This window comes from Lasioglossum baleicum, chromosome 8 (genome assembly GCF_051020765.1).
Source record: "Lasioglossum baleicum chromosome 8, iyLasBale1, whole genome shotgun sequence".
Classification (NCBI taxonomy): Eukaryota; Metazoa; Arthropoda; class Insecta; order Hymenoptera; family Halictidae; genus Lasioglossum; species Lasioglossum baleicum.
Window position 1 is genome coordinate 5,684,186 of NC_134936.1, and position 17,575 is coordinate 5,701,760.

The 17,575-nt window shown below is 38.1% G+C and overlaps 2 protein-coding genes across 2 annotated transcripts in view; one reads left to right on the forward strand and one right to left on the reverse strand.

Moving 5' to 3' along the window:
* LOC143211341 (pyridoxine/pyridoxamine 5'-phosphate oxidase) overlaps positions 1-17,575 on the forward strand; it is a 40,914-nt gene that overhangs the window by 21,320 nt on the left and 2,019 nt on the right. The window lies entirely within an intron of this gene.
* On the reverse strand, positions 2,820-15,516 carry LOC143211337 (uncharacterized). The gene is made up of 3 exons (XM_076428873.1): positions 15,377-15,516; positions 10,145-10,931; positions 2,820-4,256 (listed from the first exon to the last, which is right to left on the reverse strand). The coding sequence occupies exons 2-3, from the start codon at positions 10,918-10,920 to the stop codon at positions 3,413-3,415; spliced, it is 1,620 nt and encodes a 539-aa protein (XP_076284988.1). The 5' UTR covers positions 10,921-10,931; positions 15,377-15,516; the 3' UTR covers positions 2,820-3,412.

Here is a 17,575-nt window from a genome sequence, read left to right on the forward strand (position 1 = left end):
ATAAACGTTGAGTTAATGTTTCTTGCGCTTTCGATAAATATTATCAACGATATTCCAAATATCATAAGTTTTCCAATATTTGTTTATTTTATTAAAAATTCCAGAGAATTCTCGAGAAATATAGTCTTATTTCTCATTTCCCGAGAAATGAAAAATGTTGAGAAATCAGGAACACTAGCTGCATGTGATTTGTGAATAAATCTACTAGCGAGACCGTTTAATTCCTTTGTGTGCATTTCTGTATCGCTACTGGAACACTCGAGTGTAAACTGAAAATTTAAAAATATACTTCTTCAGATTTTCCAAACTGTGAAAAATCAATATGGCCACGCTGGCGACTATCGATATGGAAATTCAATATTCCGATATGAACTGAATTTCAACATTTCTTTCATATATACAAAAATATCATCTTAAGGCACTAATACATTTTCATCATTGTCGATGCTTGCAACTATCTATATTGTACTCTTCCAACCTGCTTTTCCCCGCTCTACTTTTCCAATGAACGTTACGCACAAAATCATCGATTACTTCTATACGAATAATATTACATCACGGGACGGTACAAATATCGATGGAAATTGTTATTAACGAAACACGAACGACGTAACATATTTCACTTTTAATCTTCGCAATTTTCATTAAAACGTCTATGAGTAGACAGCGGATTTTATACATTTATGACAAAAATGAGTAGGTGTAATTTAAACAAAGTAAAACCATTAGAAAAATTTCAAAAATTCTGTTACATTATTTTCAATGTATTAAACATAAACTTTCGCTTCACTCCAGTTCGTTGCAATTCAGGTATAAAGGTTTTATTTTGTATAAAGATCCGTTGTCTATCTATGAGCAACAAAGATGAAACGACACTCGTGAGAAGGTAAAATTTTGTTATGTGTATATAGTTGTATAAGACATTAATTATGAGCTTCGAACTGTGTTTGTTATCATTGTTACCTTAGAAAAAGAATATAACAATTGATAAAATGTAGGATGTGGAGCGCGACAACCCATCGAATTGTATGTTGCATTTAGTGTCACCAGATCAGTGATGCCATAATGAGCTCCAAACGGAGCTCCCGTATGCTCCTACATACCCCTACCACTATTCCATTCCAGCACCGTGCGCAGGTGCACACTCCACGGTCCCCATCGCGCACGTGCAACGTGTCTCCCATTCGTCCCACTTATTGCCCGTCATCAGAGAAGGGGTACATCATTTCACCGTGACTCCCCGCATATGGCATCACTGCACCAGATTAAGACTTGTTTCCCCTCTCTACCTTCCCCTTCTACGACGCTATTCCCCCATTTTTTCCGGCGGTGAGCATCCCCACCACAGACTTCGCGTTGCGTCGAGAGAGTGTATTCCCCTCAATTTCCCCTAGCTGGCGACACTGGTGGTACGCAGCGTTGCCAAACACTGCCTTCCTGCCTTTTCTATTTATGAATATTTTGTTATTCAACTTGTGTAATAATATTTCTACCACGCCGTGATGTTTCTTATTACATAATACTCTCTGATCAATCCATGGTATAATAAGACATTAAAAATTTGAATAAAGTAAATCCGTTTGGGGATTTGACAGTATGATCGTCATAAATCAATATTATTCATCAACAATTTGAATCTCATTATAAAATTACAACCGTGCAACATTAAACTAACAATAAGACGAATAATTCAATATAGAACAACTGATTCATAAATGTTTACTTCGGTGAAAATTAATAGTGATAACAACGATCAAAAATGTGACTGGTATCAAAATGTCTATGGACTTTGTTGAGGAGTCTGAAATTTCAAAAATCGACCAAAAATATGAGATCGACATTTCTTGTAAATTGTAAAACTTAATTGTCAATATAAAACAAATTAAACTTACTCATAACTGAACCCAGTACAAGTTCAATATACAATCAATAAATCCATGACAGATTTCATTAAAGTACGATACTATCACCACCAGTCCGTAGGGTCATTCATTTTTTACATCTACGCAAGCACTTTCTCTCGTCATATTCTCCACGAATCATTTAACCAGATATCGGTCCAAAAGAGCATACTTTGAATCCAGATAGGTGGATGAATTATTCAGGAAGCCGAGTAATAATTTCGTCTTTAATAAACAACGTGTTCGTTAAAATGTACAAGTATAGTATAAAAATACAAAAACTACAATAACTGTATAGTTCTGCCGATTGCTCGTTATACGCTCCATACCTCCAACAAGATTCTCATACTCTTGGTCAGAGTGAACCCTAATTGCACCATGAAAAATCGAGACGTGGATTTACACTATTCGAATCTCATCCGTCTACAAATACTTCTGAATGATCAGGCTCCCTATATCATCTCTATCCGATACAAAAATAGTCATCGCGAAAACTATCAGTTCGGTGACCCAAATGATGTCCATGACACGTTAGTCCAGTCAACGAAAAATTATAGAGGGAAATGGAAGGAACACAATTTTTAACTTTGGGTCTTTGTTTGGACTAGTTAGGAGGTAAACATACTAAAAGTCCCCACTCGTAGGGGGTGAGCGGACTGCAGGGGGGCACGTAGAAGGTCCCCTTCTTCGGTTTTCCGCTTATATCTCGGAATCTGTTTCCTAGCGATAAGACCATTCTATACAAAATTAAAGCTGACAAAATGTGTCATAAGATTGATTCGATTCAGTTTTTCGCTATCTCGCATAGTTTCCGAGATATCCGCGCTCAAAATTCACTAATTGTGAAAAAGAAATTTTTGCCTTATTTGACTAGCTAACTCTTCAGCACAATTAGTGAACTTTGAGTGCGGACATCTCGGAAACTATGCGAGATAGCGAAAGACTGAATGCAGTCAATTTTGTGGCACATTTTGTCAGCTTTAATTTTGTATAGAATGATCTTACCGCTAGGACGCATTGTTTTTGAGATATCGGCGCTCAAAGTTCACTAATTGTGCTGAAGAGTTAGCTAGTCAAATAAGGCAAAAATTTCTTTCTCACAATTAGTGAACTTTGAGCGCGGATATCTAGGAAACTATGCGAGATAGCGAAAAACTGAATGAAATCAATCTTATGGCACATTTTGTCAGCTTTAATTTTGTATAGAATAGTCTTATCGCTAGGACACATAGTTTCCGAGATATAAGCGGAAAATCGGAGAATGGGACCTTCTCCGTGCCCCTCTGTACACTGCTCACCTCCTAGGAGCAGGGACTTTTAGTATGTTTACTTCGTAACTAGTCCAAACAAAGTCCCAAAATTAAAAATTGTGTTCGTTCCATTTCCTTCTACACCCCCCTTACGAGCATTCATTGACTGGAGTACGTTACATTCGAAAAACAAGTTCCACTCGGCCCGATTTCACAGCAGACGACCATTTGGTATTCTCCTTCGATATTCCTTTGTCCCCTCTACCGGCGCATGATATCGGCTATGGTGAACCCTTGTCTAACAGGAGCTGGCCTGGGCGGGGGTAGTGGTTGGGGTGTGGGTGCCCTGGGGGGACGCGACACCTCTTCCTCTCGTTCTCTGTCGCGTTCCCTTTCCCTGGTTTGTTCGATTTCCCGTTCCCTTACCCTCTCGCGTTCCTGCAGCTCCAGAAGCACCCTTGATGGACCCGGTGACCCGATTCTTCGTCTGTACGAGGTCAAAATCAACGGCGGCGGGGGTGGATGGGCTGGCGGTGGGTTCTGGGCGACCGAGTGGCCGCTGATGCTCGCACTTGTCACCGTGGACGGTTTCGTTGTGGGCAACAAGTCTCTCCTAATTTGAAGCTGAGGTCTCTGGGGAAGAGAGGACGAGGATGCTGGGGACGGTTGCGGTGGACCCGAGGACCCTTGAGGTGGGTAAGAAGTCGTCGAAGCTGATGGCAAAGAGGGATTCGAGGAGCCCGATGACGACGCCGATGGTCCTGCTTCCGGACAATCCTCCTCGGGACTATCGTCATCCCTCAGGGCTTCTTCCAAGGCCTCCGGCGGCACGTCGCCCACCGCGTGGGTCAACGCGTGCCTCCTGAGGTCGCAGTTCCTACGGAACACCTTGCCGCAGGAGGTGCACTCGTACGGCTTGTGGTCCGTGTGAGTGAGGAGGTGGGTTTTCAAATTGCTCCGCTGATTGAAACTCCGGGCGCAGACTGGACATTTGTGCGGGGACTCCTCCATGTGCAGGATCTTGTGCACCGCGAGGGTGCGGCTCTGGCAGAAGCCCTTGCCGCACTCGCCGCATTTGAAAGGCTTCTCTTTACTATGGATGTACCTGGAACAGTGAATCGGATGATACAAATGCCTCCATCCAAATTTTCAGCAAGGCTCGTGTCACATTTCGCTCAGAATTCAGGGTTAGACTTTCGAAATTCTGATGTTCTGATTTTGATGTTCCGAATAGAAATGTGACTTTCATTTCTACCGAGATATTTCCAAAAGACTTGTTCATAGCGCGTTGAATTTTTAAAATAAGCGTGCATCTGTGACACAGGCACAGGCATAGCTGGCCGCACCTATTACAAACAAATGCTTCGCCTCTTTCCCTGCACCCCGTGGCTGCAAAACCTAATCTAAACCAAACCGGTACAGTTTTGTTCCTATATAAGGCGACACACAGTGGGTAAATTTGACCTAACTCGATTCAAAATCAAAGAACTTTCGATAGAGATGAGGTAGATCGATGAATTTTTTTAAAAATTAAAGCTGAAACTCTCCAGAATATGGGAAAATAGGGAGATTACGGTACGAACGGTTTTTAACCTTGAGAAAATTCGTTAAACTTGCACAATTTCAAGAAAATGTTGTTTCTCCGTTACCACGGGCGGAAAAATTTTTTTTTAACATGCTATATATCATTTTCCGTATATTTTTTCACGCTGATCTCAAATCTGGTCTCAAAATTTGTCTACGATTCAAAACTTGTCGCTGTTAACCTAGTCGTGATACGACCTCCAATTCCGGGATCGACACGACACCACAAATTTCTTGTCACAAAAATCCATTTCTTGAAAAAACCAGAGGTCGTAGACAAATTTTGAGACCAGATTTGAAATCAGCGTGAAAAAATATACGGGAAATAATATATAGCATGTTGAAAAAAAATTTTTTCCGCCCGTGGTAACGGAGAAACCACATTTTCTTGAAATTGTGCAAGTTTAACGAATTTTCTCAAGGTTAAAAACCGTTCGTACCGTAATCTCTCTATTTTTCCCATATTCTGCGAAGTTTCAGCTTTAATTTTAAAAAAATTCATCGCTCTACCTCATTTCTATGGAAAGTTCTTTGATTTTGAATCGAGTTAGGTCAAATTTACCCACTGTGCGACGCTGCCACAGTGGGCTGTATGCCCGATTTCAGCGGTCAAAATTCAATTTTTCAAACTTTACATAAATTGTAAAATTTTTGTGGCTTGAGTTAGTTGAATATCTGAGGAACAATCACCCATCATTCGTTTTCCCATTCATGTATCCACATCGAAAGTTTGAAATTCTGTTAACACGCTTTCATTTTTCAACGATTTCACCTATTAGTAATTGTTACCTTATTTACATACACTAACAGAGTTTTGTTTTACAGAAGCTTTTTAACTAAGTATAAGGTATACTTTTGAGAGAAATTCACTTTTGTAGTATACATATACAGTTTTTTAGTTATTAATATTTAAAGATAACCAACGATTCAGTCACTTTCTTTATGATTCTAAGACTTTGATAATGACTTTGTTATACCCCCGGGTGCGATCGGGTGTTCATTTCTGTGCCATTGTGTTCTTTGAAGTTTTCTGATTAAGATACAAGAAGAAAAGGCTGCTACTACGCGCTACTCCGTGTTTTATAGTCGATCTACGAAAGAATGGCCACCGCACGCGCGCGAAAATCGCAGCATTTCTCACATCCTGAATGGTCGCATTCGCTATATATATGTATATATATTTTCGTATTAACTTAAATAAATACTAAATAATAATAATAAACACCCATCAATATACACTAAAATAAGAAAACAGTATACACATGAAATTTAAATAATATACAGGGTGGGGCAATAACTATGTCCACTTTGAATATTGCCTTTGTTTGTAATAATATGAAAAAATGTTATAGACAAAATTTTCACGGTATACACGGGGACATGTTCTGACATAAACATTTTCTGCGTGGGTGGAGGCATAGAGGAGATTTCAAGGTCACCTTGATTTTTTGAAATCGAAAGACCTACTTTTTATATCATGAATCGATAAACTATCGAATTCTGAGTAAAAATGTATTGACCTCCATATGTCTTAAATCTAATAGTTAATAACGAGATATTATCGAAATAATTTTCTTTCTTCTTGTAATAATATCTCGTTAACTATTAGGTTTAGGACATACGAAGGTCAACACTTTTGTACTCAGAATTTGATATGCTATCGATCTATAGTATAAAAAAGGACATTCTGTTTAAAAAAATCAAGATGACCTTGAAATCTCCTCTATGCCTACACGCACGCAGAAAATGTTTGTGCCATAACATATCCCCCTCTGAACCGTGCAGGTTTTGTTCGTAACATTTATCCATATTATTATAAATAACGCAGATTAGTCTGTGTAATGACTATTTTAAAAAGATATTTTAATTAAAAATGATTACACTTTTCGATGGTGTACATAAAATAGACGAATAACGTTAAAATATTGATTATAATCCGTAGTACTTGATTGAAAAATAGCTACAAACTTTACAATCTAATACGCTCCTCTTTACGGATAAATTTTGCACTCAAAATATCCGTTTCAGCAGAAACGGTATACAGTAAAAAAAGTAGAAATCTCTCTCTCAAGCTTTAAGATGGTTGTTTTTTCACCAAATTTGGATAAATTTTAGCAAAGTTACAGCAGTTTCAATATTGAGCGAATGTTTTGGGCTAGCTGTGGCCGCTGAAATCGGGCATACAGCCTACTGTGCGCTGTTTGTTCTGAAATAAAGAAAGTCGCTATACCCTCTTTTTCTCTTGAAGTTGTTCGCTCGACACTCTTTTAGTTCCAGAACGTGAGAGTATGAACACTAGGGTGGTCCTTATTTTTCAACTTGCGAATTTTGTCGAGTGAGAAAATGATGTGTGTGCAAAATTTCAGCTCGATCGGGCAATGGGAACCCGTACCAAATCGTGCTTGAAAATTTTTTATGTTTGGTTTTCTCCATTATAGTAGAATTTGTCTTTCCATGCTCTATGACCACAGTAGGGCAATAATCACAGCTCTAAGTATTCGTCAGCTATTGCTTATTAGTAGACTGCGGATCTTTATGCAAAATAAAAATTGTCCAAGTCAATTGTTCGAACAGAAATTGAATAAAAATGTGTATTCTTTTTAAATCATGTTAAAAAGTCGGAAGTAATATCAAAATATCCTTAGATTCGTCTAATGTGTGTTTAGTTTTGTATTTGACCTATTCATTTTTACCATAAATGCATAAAATCCGCAGTCTACTTATTAGTGAATTAGTAGTTGATGATCAGTCATCTACCTTTAGTCATCTGTCACTATTGTGCGATTAACATACATTAGTATTATTAATTAGTTATCACTAACTAATGTAACTAATCAAAAAGTTTTTTGGCTAATGACTATTTTGCTATGACTAACATTCAAAAAGACTATTAGTCATTTTTAAATATTAGTTGATTATTGCCCTACTCTGTCCATAATTACCGCGAACCACGAAAGTATTTGAACGCATTTTAAAACAGTGTAACTTTTATATGGTCGGACCAAACGACCTGATTTTTTTTAGCAATTAGATGAATTGATTTACCAAATGACATGCAGGAAAGATTTTTGGAGAAATTGCAGTTGCTAAGAATTACACGAGAAAGTAAAAGAGGGCACCATTTATAACTTTTTTATTAGAGCCCGTAATGAAAATTTAAAATATGTGTTTTGTAGATGTACGTTAGTTATACACATGCTGAAAATTTCATCGAAATTGGTTGACGCAGAAAAAAACGACACGCATCGAAAGATGTACGATTCTGTGGATTTTGAGCAGAAACTGATCAAAAGTCGTGTAAAACTACGATTTTCAACATTTTTAATCGCTTGTAGCTCGTGTGTATGTTAATCGATTTTGATGAAATTTTCAGCATGTGTATAACTAACATAGATCTACGAAACGTATATTTTAAATTTTCATTAAGGGCCCAAACAAAAAATTTTTAGAAAATGCTTTTTCTATTGTTGCATGCAACCTTGTAAATTGTAATTTTTGGAAAATCTTTTTTGCAGATCATTTAGTAAATCAATGCTTCTATTATAATTACTTACAAAACATCAGGTCGTTTGGTACAATTATAAAAAAGTTATACTGTTTTAAAGTGCGTTCAAATACTTTGAGGACTGATTTGGAGATTATTTATTTATTTATTTTTTTCACACTTGTCAAATCGATTAACTCCCATAGTCACCCAAAGGTTATGATATTAATAACGATTACATCAAGGCTATTCTATCTTATTCATTCTTCATGTCTTTATATGAAAGCTACATCTGTATTTATGCGTTATACAATGTTTGTTTGAATTTTTCTTTTAAAGGGAATTTTGAAAAACAATGTATATTATTTCATCAGATTTCTCCACTTTCTGTTTTATGGAGTTACAGTGGATAACAAAAGTAAGTTAATACTCATATTTTCAATAATGAAATCACGATAACAGTAATATTTATTCACTTATAAAAATAAACAAGATGATTACATATTCAATGGTAATGTTGAAAACAAAATTTATCAGGATAATCACAGTGATCTGAAGATTTATCAAGATATTCATCTTTGTATACTAAATATACAAAATTTAGTGTGCCGAAAGTAAGTTAAAGTATCGTTTTAATAACACTGTCCAACGCCAAATTTGTTTCACAATTACATTCTGATGGTGGTACGTATAGAGTTTTCTGCGCTGATTCCGAATCTGCCCTTAATTTTTCTCCTAGACAAACAGGTCTTGAGAAACAAGACTTCGAAAAAAAAATATTTTTCAACTTTAAACAAATATTGTGATGGTATTATAAAAGATATTGAATTGTTCATTACAGCAAAAGATTCTGCAGACTTTCCCGAATACAGTGATATCTAATACTAATACATTATGAATGTTTAAACATGTTTAAACAATCATTAAAGAAGGAGAGACACCACTTTTGCAGTAACTCTTTTCAGGATATTTTTGAATTTATCTCAAAAAATAAGGGTTCAGCGGAAAATCGAACTATACCACGCGATAGAGCAGACTTTTATCTTGAGAAATCACCCTTTGAAGTTTGTACGTTGACGTTTTGTCCCGAACCAGAAAGCAAAATATCATCATCCAGCATGAGCGCCACTGGCGGCAACTTATTGTTAATGTTGTAATGGCGATGATATTTTGCCTTCTGGTTCGGGAAAAAACGTCGACGTAGCAAACTTCAAAGGGTGATTTCTCAAGATAAAAGTCTGCTCTATCGCGTGGTACAGTTCGATTTTCCGCTGAACCCATATTTTTTGAAATAAATTCAAAAATATCCTGAAAAGTTGCTGCAAAAGTGGTGTCTCTGCGTCTTTAATGATTGTTTAAACATGTTTAAACATTCGCTTCGTCTTTTGCTGTAAAAAACAATTCAATATCTTTTATAATACCATCACAATATTTGTTTAAAGTTGAAAAATATATTTTTTTTTTCGAAGTCTTGTTTCTCAAGAACTGTTCGTCTAGGAGAAAAATTAAGGGCAGATTCGGAATCAGCGCATAAAACTCTATACGTACCACCATCACAATGTAATTGTGAAACAAATTTGGTGTTGGACAGTGTTATTAAAACGATACTTTAACTTACTTTTGGCACACCAAATTCTGTATATTTAGTATACATAGAAAGATCAATATCTTGATAAATCTTCAGATCACTGTGATTATCGTGATAAATTTTGTTTTCAACATTACCATTGAATATGTAATCAACTTGTTTATTTTTATAAGTGAATAAATGTTACTGTTATCGTGATTTCATTATTGAAAATATGAGTATCAACTTACTGTTGTTATCCACTGTAATCGATTTGGCAAGTGAGCGGCTGTAATTGACACCGTGGGTCCGTGCACAAAATACTGAAACAAAAAGAAAGGAAGAAAAACAAAAGTACCTATGATCCCTGAGGTGATCCTGCCTCCTGAAGGCTTTGCCGCAAATATCGCAGGAGTACGGCCGCTCGTCCGTGTGTGTTCTCTCGTGTATCAGCAGATTGTAGGATTTGGTAAACTGTCGGTTGCAGAACTTGCAGATGAACTGTTTCTTCGGTCTGGAGGCTCTGCCAGGTGCTCTGAGCAGTCTTCTGTCTAGATGCTGATGAGCCAAGGGACCACCAGGTGGGTATAGTGCTGATCCAGCGGGGAAGGGTCCGGTGAACACGGGGTATCCGGGGGGTGGTTCTAGAAGGGGTGGCGGAGGAAGGAGAAGAGCTCTGGCTGCCAGCTCCTTCCTCTTATCTGCCATCATAGCCATTATCTCGTAGCTGGACGAGGATTTTCTGGCGACAGAAGGCTCTGCGCCGACTTCGTGATCCGAGCTGGTCGTCGTGGATGACGACGGGGGTGGCCCAGTTAAATGAGGGTGCATGTCGCCCGGGTAGGGCGCCAAATGCAACCTCGAAGGCACCACTGGCACGAACGCGGACGATTCACGGTGATGAGGGTGACCCAGACCCGCCACCAGGCCATGTCGATGGTGATGATAAGCAGCCAGGGCGCTAGACGGGTCGAAACCTCTGGAGGTCGACTGCGCCGCGGACCCTGAAGATGATGCACCTGAAGAGGAACCTGACCTTGACGAGGATCCAAGGCTCGGGTCCCGACCTCTGCTCGTCTCCTCCGAGACGGTTACCGAGGCCGAGGCCGACGACGCCACTATGTCCGTCGGCATACCAATCACACCTATAAGCCAAAGCAACCCCTATGATAGTCGATTAATCATAGCATTCTAAAAAAGTAACAAGTCAATTCGGAAACAAATTCTACTATTGCTTCTCACAAACAAAAATGTGGAATTGTTATTGATTTTATCTTATCATTTAATTATCAACTAAAAATTAAAGATGTTTCATTCGGGTCACTCAAGTTCCTATCCTCCACTTTGGAAGTTGCCCAGTTTAATCAATTTTTTTATTTTACGAAATATCTTTTTATTAATATCTTAACTCCATTAAGGTGGTAGACTCACGTTTCCAGGATTGCAAGGCAGCACCATGCACCTTCTCATTTCTCGATAGTGCAAAGATTGGCTTTTTAGTAGTCAAGAGCGCTATTTTTTCAGCTCAAAAGTCCTATTTTGTACGCTTACGAGACGTAATTTGCAGTATTCGGAAACATAAAGCTGCGCATGTAGCTCTTTTCATAAAGCTTTCATACAGCTATATATGTATGCAGTGGCGCGCAACCAGGGGTGGGGCGGCAGTGGGCCATGTCCCCTCCCAAGAAAAAAATGTGTACCTTCCAAAATTAAAATCGCGGAATAGCTCTTGACAGATACATATGTATGTCGGTTAAAAAAAAGGCCATCACGCAAAACCTCGGGCTGGGTTCAACTCGGCCCCCCCTCCCCCCCCCAAGATTGCATCCTGGGTGCGCCACTGGCTATATGGATAATGGAAATTACGCCTCGTAAACGCCTTATCTAGGAAAATCTTCATCGTATGCATTGTCGAGAAATGAGAAGAAGGCGCATCCCGCGCCCTTGCTATCCTGGAAATGAGTCTACCCCCTTACGCGCGTTCTCATTTCTCAATAATGCAAAGAAGGGGGTTTTTAGTAGTCAAAAGCGCCTAGATAAAAGATCAATGTAGGCCGCGATCGCCCACAAAAGTAATTTGCATTATTCGGCAGCGTAATTTGCATTATACGGAAGCATGTGGTAGCTATTATCATAAAGCTGCGACAGCTACACGCTGCTGAATAATGCAAATTATATTCGTAAACGTAAAAATACGACTGCGGCGTAGATTGATCTTTTATCTAGCGCTTTCGGCTACTGAAATCGAGAAATGAGAAGGCCCATGCAATCCTAGAAACGAGTCTACCCCTTTAGGTGGGTAGTTCACCTTTATTCGTAAAAGACTCGAGCTTTTTTCTCAATTTTTTCTAGTTTCATATGTAAAATGTTGCAGCGATTTTTTAAAACTGAAAACCTTTATACGATTTAAAACGCCCTTATGATTAAGAAAATACTGGTAAGTTGAAATTTCTTTTCGGTTTTTCTGGAAATTATTTTTGCTCACTTGGCGGACACGAAATACCTGGAACCTTACGACCGATTTGTTTTCCATTTTAAACAAATGTTCTACATATGTATAGTACTCTAAAGTGTAGTGTGGGATTGTTTCGACTTGATATCACAAATATTTTTTGTTATTAATAGACTGCGGATCTTTATGTAAAATAAAAAATGTTTGCATTGATTGCCAGACACAGGAGCCATATAAAAATTTAATTCTTCTTTTAATTATCTCATTAAGATGAAACTAATACACTGGTGGCCTTAATCTTTTTAATACCTGCATTGTTTTAAATTGTTCGTGTCCATTTTTGTCATAAATACATACAAACCACAATCTAGTTATTAAACTTGATATTTTCGATTCAAATCCTGAAATTCTACTTCGAGAATAAAAAATATTTTTCATTTTAAACATTTAAGGTTTTGTCATCAATGCTGAAAACAAAAACTCTGCTATTTTTAGTTAGGCGTTATTTGAATATCACAGAAAAGCTGGAATTTTTCACTTATTAATTAGAACTGTCCAAATTTATAGATAATGAAGGTGGTCTACCGCCTTAAATATGAACTTACTGGGCAACGATGTTCCTCTGATCAATTGTAAAGTTTTAAAAAAATTTTTTTAGTTACAAAATAGTTTCCTGGCTGATTGTATTTAATGTACTTGTCATCAGATACATGCTAGTTATGAACCTTTTCATAAAATCGTCATGACCCACATATTGTTCACAGCACTGTGAATTTATCACAATCCTCGAGAGAATTCTTGATTATTATTGTATTTTACAAAATTTGTACAAGATTAACAGGGTCAAATTCTAAACAAATTTTTTAGCGGCAGCCACCCTGTATTTTGCAATATTATGAACGCATTTGGCTATATTTCTTTTTTTTATATAAAAATTTGTGACAATAATAGAATTCGTTGTCGATCTTATTTGTCTTTTATAAATTAATGTAAAATTCAATTACGAAAATGGTTGGAAAATTTGTATCAATGTGTGTGTGTGTGTGTGTGAATCGATTTTCATTATTAATTTTATAAATCAGTGCTCTTATGAAGTATTGCTTTTTTTATTCCTACGTGGTTAAAACAGATTTAATATCGTGTGTTGTATCATGCTTTCTACGAAAAATGAATCAATTTCAAATAAACATAGTATTTATTAACAAATATATTAAATAGATTTAATATCATGTATTATATCATGCTTTCTACGAAAAATGAATCAATTTCAAATAAACACCTAGATAGTATTTATTAACAAATATCTCTCTTTCATACGTTTTTAATAAGTCTTAAAAATTTTAGTCTTAAAAAGTTTTTAAAAAGTTACACAGTTATAGTAAAATTGCCATTTTCATTGCAGTAGTATTTCTCTATACATATATGTTGACACGAATGGTACGAATTTTAAATGCGAATCAAAATTGTGGTAATTAATTTTGTACCAGTGTGACCTGTTTCAAATTTATAAACGTGATTCTGTGTTGCAAATACTACGTTTTAATAGAATGACAGAATAACACTTTGTACGATTACATACGATCATGTAGCAGTGTATTATTAATAGACAGCGGATCTTTATGGAAAATAGAAAATTTTGTACTCGAATTTCAACAAACTGCCGTGAAATAGAAATTTATTTTCTGTGTTAAATTCTTCCCATGTTTTTACTGTTTTCAATTACACCTTCTCATTTTTATTATAAATGCATAAAATCCGCTGTCTAATTATTAATGTACTCTTCCGTAAACGAACTTTTGTCAAGCATATTACACGGCGACCTTGAAGTGCCATTAAAATTGCCATAATTCGAATGAATTTTTACACTACTAAATTCGTTTATATTTAGTAAATTTAAAAAAACATTTAAGCATGGCACGAACAAATGTGTTCAACTTAATTTTCTCTTATTTACGAACTGTTCCAAAACATCTCAATTTTGGAATAAAATGTCGACACCAAGAAATTTGAAAATAAATAAAATTATCAGTTGATCGTTGCGCGGATGACATAAATTCAATAATAATTTCGTTGGTTGCGTGAGGTATAAATACACATAAGGAACACATTTGCAATGTTCACAAACGAAATTCAACAGGAGGCTGCGACGTTTCGTATCGGCAGGATTGTTAGCTTCAAAATGACTTTCACACTGTTGCAAACTGGCAGCGCGTACTTGGATTGCGAAATGCTTTAGAAACGCGTTTCAAGGACTTCGGCAGCAATTCCAACGCGGCTGAATTCCTGCCGAGCTTATCTTTCCGTTAAAAATCAAGGCATAACCATCGAAGCGTCCACGTCTGCCAGTAACAACAATAGCATATACGCGGATACTGTCACTTTCAATTATTCTGCCGATACTAAAAGGTCCACGTGACAAGGTTAAGAGTAAAGCACGTTAAATACATCCGCCATCTTGCTGTATTCCGTGTCTCTTACTAAATTTCGATCGTGTTGTTTTCGTGAGCCAGAAACAATAGCATCATTGACGGCACGTTGCGCCACCATTACAGTCTCCCAGACACAAATACTCTCCTCGATCTACGACAAACCCTTCGGATACGAGAGATAGCTGCAAACACGAGTGCAATTGTGTGCAGCGTCCGAGCGTTTCAAAGGAAAGCTGGTAGCCAGAAGCGAGAGCTTCTCTCATGAAAGAGCAGTTGATAAAACAAACAAGAAAGAAACTAAATTGATCCGAATAAGGTTGAGATATTCGACGAGGAAAAAGAAACTATTGGGAATAGGAATGAACGCGTGCGTCATGCTAAAAAAAAAGAAGTGGTCCGATCGATCAAAGGATCGGGACGCTTATCGCGGTACGGTTTCTCAGCCGAAACCCCAATAATACATGGAAGCCGTTCCCGTTTGTCAGCCGCGTGCGCGTTCCACGAACGTGAACTGGTTATCTCGAGCCGAGCACACCTGCCAACATGGCTTCCGCGGACCCAGCGGTCACGGCTAGTCCCAGCGGCCATGTTGGAATCGCGAATGCCCAGAGGAATGCAACAAATGTGGACCCGATCGATCGTCGAGGTCCGAGGATCCTGGGGAACACCGTCGTGGAACCCTGGAGGGGATCAGGATGCGAATGCTCACCAGGTGTGCACGTCGGCCGAGAACGCTTCCGGAACAGGCGTCTACTCTGCGCCGATGGTCCTGAGTCGCATCTCCGGCCGAGGTTCCCGATCTTGAGCAGCGATCGTTGTCGGAAGCATCCGTCGCTGAATCAGAATCGGCTACATCGAGTTGCTGACCCCAACAAACATCCGGACTCGCCTCGCCGTTGATCGTCGATCGTGAATCCAACCGCGAGCACCCACGTAAGCACACATACACGGATCCACACTAGCGACACTGCGATCCGTACGCACTACTCTGCTCGATCACTCGATTTCCCGAGTACTCGATCGCGAGTACCGTCCGCGGCACTTCGACGATTTTTTCCGCGGTTTTCCGAAAACTGCGGGGAACGAGACGAGCGCGGGGACGCGGCCCGAAGGAGAAGAAAACCCGCGGGATCGCAGAGAGAAGGGACGTGTGCGCCTTCTTTCCGGATCGTGGATACGAAAGAGCGCGCGGTTTACTGCGTGTTGGACGCCGCCAGGTAGGCTACCTCGACGCACACCCACGCAACCCAGGTACACGCATGGTCCACACGCATGCGGGCACACAGGTAACCGGCCACGACTTGCCTGGGAGTCTTTCCGTTCGGCTGCCGCTAGTAGCGCTGCTGCTGGATGCTGTGCGCTGACTGCCTCGCTCCTGCTGCCAGCCGGTGCGACAAAGTCCGACGGAACCAGCCAATGGGAGTCCAACCGAGACGCAGGAGAACCTGGAGCAGGGTCTACGGATGGCATCGACACTCTCGCGTTCCCTCTGCCTCACCGAACAAACACGCTTTGTGGTTTTATAGCGTATTGCTCCGATACGTGCTAACCTACCTGCTTATCATCCAGCGCAATTACATCTTGGCAATCAATATATATTTTACATATTTTTCTTCTATGTCATCTGATAGCTCTAGTACTCCTCCTTCAAATGCATCTTGTATCTTTTCATTTGGTTAAATGATTTTATTGAAAATATTCGACATTTCCAGCATTTCCGACATTTCATCATCCAGCGCAATTCCATCTTGAGAATCATATTTTAATTCTGTCATCTGACAGTTCTAGTATTTCTCCTTCAAATGCATCTTGTATCTTTTAATTTGGTTAAAAGATTTTATTGAAAAAATTCAACATTTCTTACATGACCTTTCATCTTTCTTTGCAAACTTTTCCATATTTTTCTTCTTCATCTTACGGTTCTAGTATTTCTGCATTAAACGCATCTTGCATCTTTTAATTTGGTTAAAAGATTTTATTTAAAAAATTCGACATTTCTTACACGGTCTTTCATATTTTTTCTTCCTTCCTAAAATTTTCCACATTTTTCTTCTATGTCACCTGACACAGTTCTAGTATTCCTCCTTCAAACACATTTTGAATCTTTTAATTTGGTTAAAAGATTTTATTGAAAAAATTACACATTTCTTACATGGCCTTTCATCTTTCTTTCTTTCCAAAATTTTCCATATTTTTCTTCTTCATCTTACGGTTTTAGTATTTCTGCTTCAAACGCATCTTGTATCTTTTAATTTGATTAAAAGCTTTTATTTAAAAAATTCGCCATTTGTTACATGGCGTTTCATCTTTCTTTCTTTCCAAAATTTTCCATATTTTTCTTCTATGTCATCTTACGGTTCTAGTATTCCTCCTTCGAATGCATCTTGAATCTTTTGATTTGGTTAAAAGATTTTATTTAAAAAAGTCGACATTTCTTGAATGGCCTCTTTCATCTTCCTTTCTTATTCATGGTACTGACTACTATTGTTGTAAAGTAAGATCGTTTTGCATTCATACGTTCCTCAGAGTGAAAATTTACCCATTTACAATGTTTACATACTGGAAAATAATCCATCTCTTTTTGTTAGTGTCCTGAGGTGTATTTCTCTAAACTGTGACACTATTAAAAACATTATAGATGAGAAAGCATAATTTCATCTTTGCATAGAACTCTCTAGGATATAAAATACAAGAGAATTTAGCACGATTTCCATTCATTTCAGATCTAAAAAGGCTACTACCACAGAAAATATGTTTTCATTTGATTCGAGATTCTCTCTCTCTTCAAATTCGTCTACATAAATTGAAAATTGCATAAACACCCTAATTTAAAGAGGCTACTGCCACAGAAAATAAGTTTTCATTTCATTCGAGTTCCTTCAAATTCGTCTACAAAAATTGAAAATTG